Source organism: Pteropus alecto, unplaced genomic scaffold, assembly GCF_000325575.1.
Source record: "Pteropus alecto unplaced genomic scaffold, ASM32557v1 scaffold39, whole genome shotgun sequence".
NCBI classification, from domain to species: domain Eukaryota; kingdom Metazoa; phylum Chordata; class Mammalia; order Chiroptera; family Pteropodidae; genus Pteropus; species Pteropus alecto.
The window spans coordinates 3,160,394-3,173,016 of record NW_006443568.1 but is presented as its reverse complement, the minus strand read 5'-3'; the positions used below and the strand labels follow the sequence as shown (position 1 = coordinate 3,173,016).

The 12,623-nt window shown below is 37.8% G+C and overlaps 1 protein-coding gene and 1 long non-coding RNA gene across 2 annotated transcripts in view; both read right to left on the bottom strand.

Moving 5' to 3' along the window:
* SFPQ (splicing factor proline and glutamine rich) overlaps nt 1-361 on the bottom strand; it is an 8,381-nt gene extending 8,020 nt beyond the window's left edge. Inside the window, exon 1 of the mRNA XM_015598790.2 lies at nt 7-361. Coding sequence (XP_015454276.1) covers nt 7-254 — 248 coding nt within the window. The 5' untranslated portion in view covers nt 255-361. The remainder of the gene's footprint in view (nt 1-6) is intronic.
* Nucleotides 362-8,619: 8,258 nt separating this feature from the next.
* LOC107196570 lies at nt 8,620-10,953 on the bottom strand. Its single transcript, XR_001518009.2, has 3 exons — nt 10,583-10,953; nt 9,813-10,038; nt 8,620-9,336 (listed from the first exon to the last, which is right to left on the bottom strand). It is a non-coding gene; the product is annotated as an uncharacterized LOC107196570 (long non-coding RNA).
* Nucleotides 10,954-12,623: the final 1,670 nt, after the last annotated feature.

The window sequence follows — 12,623 nt, the reverse complement described above, 5'->3', positions numbered from 1 at the left end:
AGCGGCGGTGGCTGCTGCGGTGGCGGCTGCTGCGGCGGTGGTTGCTGCTGCTGTTGGTGTGGAGGCGGTGGCGGGATCGGGGGCTTGGGGCCACCCTGGACCGGGCCGGGACCCATGGGTCCACGGTTCTGATTGAGGCCCATACCGGGCGGCGGGGAACGGAAGTCATGGAGGCCACCTCGACCACCGCCTCCTCCGCGTCGGTGGAAGCCACCACCGCCACCTCCGCGGCTCCGGAACCGATCTCGAGACATGTCTGTGATCAAGGGGCGGTCAAGACAGAAGCGGAGAAGACGCTCAGGGAACGTAGAGGCCACCTTGCTTCGCACAAGATGGCGGATGACACAGGCTGCGCGCCGTCTTTGTCCTCTTCTTATATAGGCCAGCTGGGATGGCTCCGCCCGTTTCTTGATCGGTAGCTCCAATAGCCAATTGCAAATGCCGTACTTGATGACACTAAGTTACGAAGCGCTAACCTTTTTATTGGCTCCTAGGTGAGAGGCGGGAGTAATGTTGGCCAATGAGCGGAAAAGGAGTTGGCTGTGGACCACTATGATTTGCTGGGAGAAATTTGAATGGGTTCGGCGGACCAATTTTCCCTTGAAAGCAAATAGCAAGGGCTCTATCAGCTCCGGGGGAGAGGTGTTAAAGGGCCCTTTGCTTTCTTGATTGCTCTGGGAGCAGTCTGCTTGTACCCTTGCCCAGAAAGAACAGGCATTCTCTGGTTCAAAAGCATGAATTAAGTGCCTGCTATCTATTCTTCCTTGTGCTGGGCCAGTGAAATTAGAGAAATAAAATGTTATCGATTTCATACACAATCTCACTGATTTTGTTTTGGAAGCTCACCGGAGTACAAGTTTGTCCAGCAGTATAAACTCCGCAGTAGAGTCAAGTGGGTGCACTCTTTGTTAAGAAAAAGAGTCCTTGATTTTGTGTGTGTATTAGTGTGTATAGACTAATAATTTACAAACACAACGGAAAATATAAGATTTTTCTTAATTCCACTACCACTCATTTTATGAACAGACTAAGATACTTTAAAATTATATTAAAATATCTATTTGGAATCATCCAATGAACAGTATAAGCTTACTTAAAAACCTCCAACTTTTTTGAAGTGCACCAGCCATATTATATAATAATCCTCCCAGTTACTGTCATCAGTGAACCTTTTGGTGGATCATTCCTCCCTCAATATTAGCTCATGGCTTTTGTCTTCTTTTCCACCTCTATTTTTGTTCATCATCCAATATTTATGTGAATGACCACCCAATACTCTTGTCAATTCTTTACCTCTTCACCTCCAATAATCTTTCCTTCCATCCTATGTCAGAAGCTCCACTCCCAGACTGTCCCCACTGGTCATCCCTGCGTTTATTATTGCCAGTAAGAATTCCATCTCTAAAATCTCTATTTCAAGAATTCCAACTGTCTGATTATAGTAAGTCTGATTCTTTGACTTCATCTAAATCTCCAAACCATTAAATTTATTACTTTTTCACTATCTCTCACATTCTTATATTCATGACTTGTGTCACACAGTTTAGATATTACGATTGCCTACAAAAACAACTCTTGTTTTCCTCTTTCTCCATTATACTCACCTGGTAAAACCTCAATTATAGTTGGACCAAACAATTTCCTTCTCCAATAAGGGCTGAGGCTTTTGCTTTAAATTCTTGACCACGAGCCTCAAAAGAGCATTAGACTTTTCCTGGCAGTCGTACTGAATTTCCCTATTAAGTTCATTTTCCCACGTCCAGAGAGAGTATATTTCACACCTCTGTTCAAACTCCTACGCATTCTTCTCTCCACCATAACTAATGACTTCTCATATATGAGAAAATAAAAATCAGAAAGGAACATTCTCACCCAACTGGAAAGATACAAGCCTACTTGATTTGTAGTGCGGGGGTGCAAAAAATAACTTTCTTCCTACCTTCTAAGTTCTTCTGGCTAGGCTAATAATCAAATTAACATGAAACATTACACAGGAGAAAATGTCCAAAATTTATTATGGATGTACATTTGAGGGTGCCATAAGATATGAGACCTGAAGACACGTTGAGCAATTGAGGTTTATATGCCATTTTAGAAAAAGGAAAAGGGGATCGGGGTCTGGGATTTCAAAGGAAAACTTGGCAATTCCCAGGTAGATGAGAAAGAGCAAATGCGATAAAAAATAAAATAACAAAAATAAAAAAATTATTTTGTTGGGCCACTCAGAAACAATGAGACACAGAAAGAAGTTCAACAAACAGGCTTTGCCACATTTTTTCCTTGCCTGCCACATTTAGTTTATATTATAATGCCAAGATGTTGCTTCTTTAAGCAGGTTTTCTATTTTAATTCCTTTAGACAAGAAGTGGAAGGATCAAAGGTTCTTTCTCAGTCTTTTATTTCTTAATAACCAACTTAAAATCAATATTCCAAAAGGCACATTTTCTGGTGGCAAACCTTTGGTCCCCATCTTTTCTTCCATACTCCTAACACCATGAAAGATGTGTCTTTGCCCCTATCCAGTGGCAAAACCCCCTGGTGCTGTGGATCCCACCCCTTGTGCCTTTTCTAGGACTTTTCCTTGCTGTATCACCAATTACTTCTATGGGATCCTTACCATCTGAAAAATAAAACCTTCCCTTTATCCTATCGTTTCATTTCTTCACTCTTTGCAACAAAACTAAAACGAGTTGCACTAGAGGTCTCCAATTCCTCACCTCTATTTCCTCTTCAGTCCACTTCAATCTATTCACCCTTCTCCTCTTGAACTTGCCAAGGATATCAATGATTCACATGTTTCCAAATCCAATAAACACATTATACTCATCTCTTTTTACCTGTTAGCAACATTCAACATAGATGGCGCTCTGCCTTTTATGAATCACTTCTCACTGGCCTCTGAAACCACGTTCTCATAATTTTCCTCCTACCTCAGTGATCTGTTTCTGACTCCTCCCTTGTACGACCCCTAAATCTTGGGATATTTCAGGGCTCATTTCTGCATCCTCTTCAAGGCAAAAACAAAAAAACAAAAAACCATCTAGATGTTAATCTTCAAATATATATTTCCATAATAGGGTAGATCTCTCCTTTGAGCTCCCAACTCATATCTAACTACTTATTAGATGTCTCTGCTTAGAGTTCTAGCTGGTACATCAGATTTAATATGTCCAAACTGGAGCTCTTATTGTAATAACCTAATCTGTTCCTTCCCTTGATTTTCCCCAGCATAGTAAATAGCATCACTTCATTGTTAAAACAAAGATTCATCCATTTCTTAAAATCCAAATATCAGTTCTAACTCCAAAGTAGATCTCGAATCCATTTACTTCTCTCCATCTCTATCACTACAACCTAATCTTTTTCACCTCCGTCTCTCACCTAAATTACTGCAACCACCTTTTAATATCTCCTAGCTCTCTTTCTAGATCCTCTCTAATCCATTTTTCATATGTCAGCCAGAGTGATCTTTTAAGAAAAAATATTTCAGATGTCATTTTCCTCCCCTATTCAAAAGCTCTCTGTGGCTTCCATTCATCTCAGAATAAAATCGAAACACCTTACCAAGATCTACAAGGCCTGACTTGATCTGACTACTGTCTGCTTCCCTAGTCTTATCTCTCTAGTTGCTTAACTCTATCCAAAGGAGACCCCTATCTGTTCTGAAGATTTATCAAATTATTTTGCATACATTTTACTTCAGGGTATTTGAACTTGCTGCTTACTGAAGCTGATGTGCTCTTCTGCCAACTTCATGCAGAGTTATGGCTTCTTTATTCTGTCTCAGCTTGAATGTCACCACAAAAAAGCCTTCCCTGTCAGTCACTACATCCAAAGGAAGCCTTCCCTCTTTGTTACACCATCCTGTATGTGATGTAAAGTATATGATAGCTCTCTTCAAAATCGGCATTTATCTTGTTTATTTTTTCACCTGTTTATTGTCTATGTCCTCTGTTGGATTGGGATTCTGTCTAAGTTCTTTAAGACTTTACTATTGGTACCTAACACAGAGACTACGAGCACAGAAATGCTAAATAAATATGTACTGAATGAATGAATGAATGAAAGCTTAACAATGAAGAACAGGCTCTAGTTCCATCTCCATGGCATTGTCCCCAAGTCCTTCACATTTCTGACTCCTTAGGGAAGTCATGAAGACTGTGCAAAGCGTTTAGTACTAAGTGCTCAGCAAATACTAGAAATTGTTAAAAAAAAAAAAAATCAGAAACTTCTAAAGGCACTTGAGTGTGCCAAGAAGACAAATGGAATTGAATAATTAAAGTCTGGTTAGTGTATTCTTGAAGAGGCAAGAAAGTTTGTAATGCATTTTAGAAGTCTATCCTTGCATTTAACAGTAGATTAAAAGAATGATCCACCACAACTAAGTAGGATTTTTCTTGGGAATACTGGGATGTCTTAATATTAGGAAAGTTATTAAAATACTAAAAATATCAAGCTAATATATCACATCAATAAATCAAATAAGGAAAAGCATATGGATGCTAAATTTTTAAATTTTTTAAAAATTTGGAACAGGAAAATAATTCTAAAAAGATCTTTATTATTTTGTTAGGTGAAAAAATGTTAAAATTAAAAGCATAGCTAGAAATGAAAAACTGCTAATTTCCTTCATTCTGCTTAGTGACCATTTAGTGACCATTTAGTACTTCTTACCAGACACTCCATTACCTCAGTTACTCTTCGCAACAATGCTATGAACTAGATACTATGATTATTCCCATTTTACAGATGAGGAAACATGCTTACAGAGCTAATGAACTTTTCTAGTGTTACACGCGGTTAATGAATGATAGAGCTGGGATTCAAATTCAGATCTTTCTGACTCTAAATTTCAATGTTAGCCTTTCTACTGTACTTTTTCTTTCATTCTAGAAGTTGATGCTTCAGTTATAGATTTAGTTTTTAATTTTTAAAAATTAAATGAGCAGTATACTACATACATGCTAACTGTGAAAGATTAATAAATAAAAGTAAATTCTAGGGCAAATTCTGACCTTCATTCACTCCCACCCTATTGTTAAAAGTTTGATGTGTGTATCAAAAGGAAAGTTCTTTAGTATGATAAGAAATATCTACCTCAAGTAATAAGTATCATAACAATAACCAAAATTAATTGATCATTAACTATATGCTAGACACTGAAGTACTTCATATTGAATTTTCATTACAGCTCTGAGATTGATAGAATTGTCTTTTTTTCCATTTATAGATTTAAAAACTACCACCTCTGTAATCCAAGCTAACACAGTAGACATTTGCAAAAGCTTCCTAAATGGTGTCATAGTTGCCCTCCTACATTCTATTTTCCAGATGGCAACCAAAATCATCTTTTTAAAAAGCATATATGATGCCTCTTAATCACTTCTTTAAAACTCCTTGTCTTCACATGGCCCTTAGAAGAAAAATACAAACTAAGATTGCCTTCCACTCCCTGGCCATCACTTTCCTCTCTCTCTTGTATTCTTTGCTGCAGTCACCCTGCCTTTTAGTTCTTTTAACTCATTATGCTCTCAGCTGAAATAATCTCTCCCTACCCATCCTCTTTCCACTTTTTGGTTAGCTCCTATTCATCTTTCAGAACTTGACTTATACCTGCCATCATTTTCTGAAGGCCTTCTATGACCCCATAGATCAAGTTGCTTCACTTGATTGGCACCCTGTACTCTCACTCAAATAATACTCATCCCACTTTACTGTAGAGACTTTCTAAATTGTGCCCTTTTAGACTGGAAGATGGTGAGGACCATGACTGAGATTCTCTTTTAACCATCAAACCCCCAGAGCCTGGTGCTGGGATACTCAATATATATTTGAATGAATGAATAAAAGAGTGAATGAATGAATCCATTAATCGTTCCTTTTCTGAAACATTGAAGAATGCCGTTAGTCATAAATTATGAATTTCAGATGTTAAACATAACTCCATAGTTCAAAGTAAATTATGCGGGATGGCATGTTAAACAGTCTTCATCCTGGAAGGCTCTGAATGTGGATGAACTAAAGATTCAAAACTATAATTACAATAAATACAAAGTATAATTAGCCTCTGGTTTGACTTCTTATGAAGCTTAGAAGGGTAAAGGATGGAGATAATATACTTCATTCAATACATTGTTGCTCCTCAATGAATATTAATTGAATTGACTAAATTTACATCTTCGACTGTATCCCAGAGCCTGAGAAACCATGTTTGTCAGTCTAGTTTGTGTTAATTTAGCTGCATAGTTCCAACTTTACAGAGGTTATTTAGTTTCCAGATCTATCAGAACTTGCCTCTGTAGCTTGATGCAAATTTTTTCGTTTGGGAGCAGAAAACGAGAACAGAAAAGAGGGTAAGCTCCCAAAATGCACACTCCCCTGTAATAAGTGGTTCCTAGACCCACCCAACTGGCAAATTCTAACAGTGCAGTAAAAATCATCACCACTAGGTGTCTCAGTGGCCGTGCCACTTCCTCCATCTCCTTGGAAAACAGTTATGTGCACACACTCCATTACTCTATTGTTATTGAGCCTCTAAGCAAACAACCTTTCCGAAGAGTTTATTTCAATACCTGGGTAAATTTTCCAGCAGATCTAATCGGTATCTAGATAACCTCCCTCAGTAATAGAAACATGGGATTAACCATAATCTCTCACTCTGTTATTTCTTTCCTTTGTTTAGAGATAACATGCTGTATGTATGTATGTATGTTGTATGTATGTATGTATTTATTGCTCTATATATATTTATTTATTTATTTATTTATTTATGGGAAAGGGAGGAGTCTTAGCCTGATTATGTTTGTTCTAGCTCATCTTGATCACCTCTCACCTCTACAGTGAACTAAATGTCCTTCCAGATTTTCTCCACACAGGTACCATACAGTCTTAAAGGCATGTATCACTCTTTGACTACAGCTAAATTGACCACTTGGGTTGATTTTAAAGATCAAAAACAGAACCTAAAGAATCACCAAATGGAGGAAGATAGCACAGACACAGATCTTATATATGTGAATTTTTGTCATAAAGAGATATCAGAAATCAATGAGAAAAGAAATAGTCAACAAATGGCATTAGAATAACAAGTTTATAAAAAAAATTATCAAACTAATTCCAGGAGGATTAAAAAGATAAACATATTTTAAAACATATCCTGAAAGAACAAGAAAAAGTAGAATATCAGATCTTTGTCAGTAAAAGAAATTTTTAAGATTTAATATAATAAAATAAATTACAAACCAAATATCAATAAATTTCACTGCATGAAAATTAGAAATCACCATGTGAAAAAACAAGACAATAACAAAATTGAAGGTCAAACTGAAAAAATAATTACAAAGAAAAATTATACTAAGTTGCTAATAAACAATAAACAAGATCCCAATAAACAGCCCAAATAAATGAACAACCATGTGGAAAGTATTTGTCTTCACTGATAATTTCAGAAATGTAAAGTAAAATGAGGTAACCATTTTTTATCCAAGTTAACAGAAATTGAAACAGCCACTCCTGATATAACCCTTTTGTAAAATAATTTAGCATACCCTTTAGCAAATGCATTTTCTCTCTCTCTCCCTCTTTCTCTTTCTCTCTCCCTTTCCCCAATCACTCTCTCTTTCCTCTCTTGCTCTTTCTCCTCCTTCTTTCTCAGTCTCCCTCTCCCTTCAGCTCTCTCCCCCTCTCTCATTCATTCATTTTTATTCAACAAATACCCTCTGTGTGCCCGCTGGGTGCTGGAATCTCAAATTTACTCAGTTCAACATGACTAGTCATAGCCTCAAATTGAAAACCTCCAACATTGTCATCCATAGACAAGGTGACCAAATATCTTATTTTGTTCAGGACTCTTGGTTTATGCCTGATGTCCTAGTGTAATTATTAAATGGTGCCCTCTGTTAACAGCTTTCTGGCTGATGGCAGTCACGTGAGGTTGGGTGATTTCTGGTTTAGTTTCTATTTTTCTGTAATTTTCAGATTTTTTAAAATGGACTTTATATGCATATGGGCTTTACATGGATTAACTCATTTTATTTTCAAAAACTTATAATTATTTTTTTTCTTATTTCACTGCTTAATTTAAAGATGAGGAAATCGAAGTACTAAAAGATTAAGTTATTTACCTAGAGTCACAGAGTCATTAAGTGGTGGAACCAAGATTTATACCTAAGCAATCTATTTCCAGATCTTTGAACACTAAGGTAGCGTACCCATAGTAATAACTATATCTAATTGGCCTTGTTATTCATTTATGGGAGAAGAACGATTACCTATGCTCATAAATGTTCTTTGAAAAGTGCTTACAAATAATAGCCCCAAAAAGTCCCTCTTTATTTCTTAGAAACAAAATCTTTTCTCTTAAGTCCACTAATTAGAAACACATTAAAAATATAAATAGTCTATTTAAAAAAAAAACATAAGATGCAAAAATTCATGAACAAATAAGTAAACCATAAGAATCTCAAACACCAAGTTATAAATGTCTCTTTTGATATATGGTTATATTTCTTTTTAAATTTCAATGTACGTAAAATACAATAAAAATATCTGTTTTATATGTGTTGGTGGACAAATAATATTTTTCTTACATGATTAAAGTAAATTAAACAATATGCACTACTATTTAAATGAGGAAATGTAAAAAAGTATGTATACTTTATGAGCGTTATTAAATATTTATAAAAACTGTATAATGCTACCTTTAATTATATGTTAATCTAAAATAAACTTATGATTACATTTTGATTATATACTACAGAAGGACAAAATTTAAATTGTCTCCTTAAAAGGGACCCTGGTATATTTAAGTATCACCTCACCAGTCTGAATCATAGTATGCTGGTACCAATCAATTAAATTCCCTTTAATGGGCTCAAGTGTTCCCAAGTCTTGGCTGTAGCTTTCTCATCCATTGTGTGTTGACATTTCCTAGTTTTATTCGCAGACATTGGAAGCAGTTTAGGACAGCTCTGAAATGAAACAGATTCAGATTCCCATTCCAGCTCCATCTCAGGCCATTTGTCCTTGGGCAAGTTTCTGAACCTCCCTGAGCTTCATTTTCCTCACTCGTAAAATAAGAACAATACTTTCTAGTGTTGGCTTGAGGGTTGAGTGAAATGGGTCACACCGAGCACTAACATGGTCTGGCTTCTAGTAAATTCTCAATTAAAGTTAGTTATCATTGTGATGTCCAATTTCTGGGAACTTAATTGGGGCTCTTATGTAGTGACTCCAGTTAGATGAGGTTTGGAAAAAAACCTCATTGGCTTGAGCAAGAAAGGACACAGTGGAAGCACAGCTTCAGCGACATTTCTCAAGAGTACATAAGGGAACAACCTGGAAGGGCAAGGCAAAGAAGGCAAGATCATCGAGGCAGTTAGATTTTGGCCACACATGCTCGGCACTGCAGGGGGATATCTGGGGCAAGCTGGATTGAATTTTAATATCCTTCAGGTCACAAAGAGGATAGGCTTGCTGTATTCCTGACACTGCAGTGAAAACCGGTTTTGGTGCTGGCTCTCCCCTCCTAATCACTGGGGCTGCTGCAAGAGCACTGAAAGAGTCTTTGTCTCATCTGCCTCCCTTCCCTCAAGCCCAGAATAGGGCCTAAGCACCAGGTTAAGAGCCTCTATTCAAAACTCATTATCATCACATAACATGCCTAGAGGCTCCATTAACATAGTACCACAGGAATAGGGGCACAACATGGGAGGCAACATGCCTTGAAATCCCTTTGCCATCTTTCAAAGTTCGATATTGGATCAAGGTTGTAAGGACTAGATGAAATGATATATATTTAGTACATTGCTTACCACAAAATATTGGCTGTTATTCCTCTGTACCTCCATGCTTCACATGACCCGGAATGCAGTGGCCATTGGTTGATTAAAGGTCTTCTTTCCTGGGTTTCTTTAGGCAGGGCTTATCACTTGGTCCTTTGGGCTCCTGAACTCCCCATTCTTGGTCTGCCATTGTACTTATCACTCTTTTTCTACTGTCCGCTGACTTGCATGTTTCCTCCACAAGGCTGTGAGTTCTCTAAAGGGATCACATCCTTTGTAAATTCCTATCATAGATGCTTAACAAGTATTTCATGATTGTTCAATGAAGCAACGTACACTGATAAAAGAACGCATTTTGGAATCTTTATAGACCTGGATTTGAATCCTAACCTCAGCATTGAAGATGCGTTTCCCTAGTAAGTTACTTTACTGAAAACAAGGATGATGATAACTTCCTCCTAACATTTGTGAGGATTAAAAACGATAGTTTAGGAAAGGATGTAGCCCCGGACCTGGCCAAGTAAATGAGTTCCCTTCCTCTTCTAGGAATTTATGCTGAAAATACAGATCTCTTGGACTCTGAGTTTCCTTCATTTCTAGAATTCTCATGGAGTAAGAATACATGAGATAAATGTTAAGTACAAGTATGTCTTTGGCTAAGCAATGGCTGTGTTAGCTGAAGGAAAAGTCTAATGAGTTATTAGACTTATAATTAAGTTATAAATAAGTCTTCGTTGATGTCCTACAATACTGGAAGAAAATATATTCTCCTTGGGGGTAATTCAAGAAACATTACTCACAGAGGGGAAAGTCTGGGGCAGGAGTCATCAGGGAGGCCCGGCTCCACTCCCCCACCTCAGGCAGCAGCATTTCTTCCCAGCTCTCTTCACAGACACTAATAGACCCTGCTGAGTGCATCCTCCTCCTCCCCTGGGGCTTCTTTGTGAATCACCCCAACCAGACCAAAGCTGGAAACAGAACTCTGGATTCATCAGGCCTGGTGGATGGCTGACAGCAGGAACTGAGTCTAACAGAGGGGGTTGGATTTTAAATAAACACAAATCCGATTGGACCGAGTGTAAAAGATGATGAGAAGGGAAGGTAAAACCTAAGGGGTAAATGGAGAGATTTTCCTATGAATGCCCATGTAAACCAGATTCCGAGGTTGTGTAGTCACTCCTCCCCCAAATCCTGATTACCCACCTCCCCCACTGCCTTTTCACTGCTTGCTGAATTTAGACCACAAACCACGTGCCTGCTGCCTCTTCAGAGCCCTCCAGGGAGTGAGAATCTGATGCTTCTGAAGCAGCCCAGTGATCCACCGCACAAAGTCAAACAGTCTGCTCCTTCTGTTTTCCGCAGTTGGCCCCAATTATTTGGGTGGAAAAGATGCAGTCATATAAGAGAAGACTGTAGGATTCAATGGTCAAAAATTCTGAACAGCATATTTGCAAAACTGGATTAAATCTATCACCTACCTCCAAATCCTTTGAATTATTTTAGCACTCATTCACCACTGTCCACTGCCTCCATTCTCTTTCCCATTGCCTTCCAACTACGGTCCACTCGGTGGAGAACGGCCCCTTCCTGCCCTGACTGTCTTCTCTAAGTTAAAAAAATTTCAGAAAATTACCTCAGCCTCACAAGTTAAAACCGCCCCTTCCTGCCCTGACTGTCTTCTCTAAGTTAAAAAAATTTCAGAAAATTACCTCAGCCTCACAAGTTAAAACCATGATTTAAAAAAAAAAAAAAAAAGCTCAAAAACCTTAATTTTAAAACTGCACCTCCAACCTCTTGGGATATTATACCCAACTCCATATGAAAATTGTCCTATGCTATGTTTCTCATCCTGTTAAAATTCTCATGAACTTATCTACTCCTAGATGTCTTCAATCAGTTTCTTTCTTATGAAATAAAAGCAACGACAAAACCCAAAAATGTTTCAGGAAATAGAGACAAACTCACTTCCGAGAGGCAGTAAGCACAGCTTTTAGGAAACATACTCTAGAGCCAGCCTGTCTGGGTTTGAATCCTGAGTCTGCCATTTACTAGTTATATGGCTTTGTCCCAGTCCCTTAATCTCTTTGGACCTTGAGAGAGGTTTCCTCATTTGTAAAATGAGGATGATAATAATAGTACTTTTACCATCAAGAGAATTAAATGAATATTTAAAGCACAAAGAGTACCCCGCATGTGAGATATATCATAAAAACATATGCTCTTACTTTACTAGAATGTAGATTTGAACTCCAATATGTAGATTGCAACTGGAATTTATATCCTTTGTCTTTAACAGCTCAGCCACCCTGGTACATTTTGACAATCCACTATTTCCAGTCCATTCGAATCGTGCTTCAATCTTATACCTTTCTCCTACTTGGCCATTTGAAAACTTGTTTTTCTAAGAAAAAAGTAACTTTCATCCATGAAAAAGAGAAATGTACCCATCTGGTCAGAACTCCTGCTTTGGTGAAACCATAGTGGCTCAGTTTCTAGGTTTGAAGAGATTTCAACTCATGGAAATGAGATTATTTGCTAAGTTGAATGAAGAATAACGCTTAAAAAGGACATAAAAGATTGATCTGTAAGTTAGACGAGTCAGCAGAGTCCACAATCGTAGACAACAAAGATGAATTTCAATGGCTCTTAATTTAGCTCCTGTCACAACCACACAATTGCAGTTGTACTTTGAAAGTTCACCTATGTCCCTTTTGAGTCAGTCCAGGTTTTTCTTTACACCTCGTCCATTCTGAATCTTCATAATTTCTTCTTGGTTCTGTACCAAAGCCTATAAGATGCTAAGAGGAATGCTCAGGGGACAGTGACAAGGGTACAGTCAAA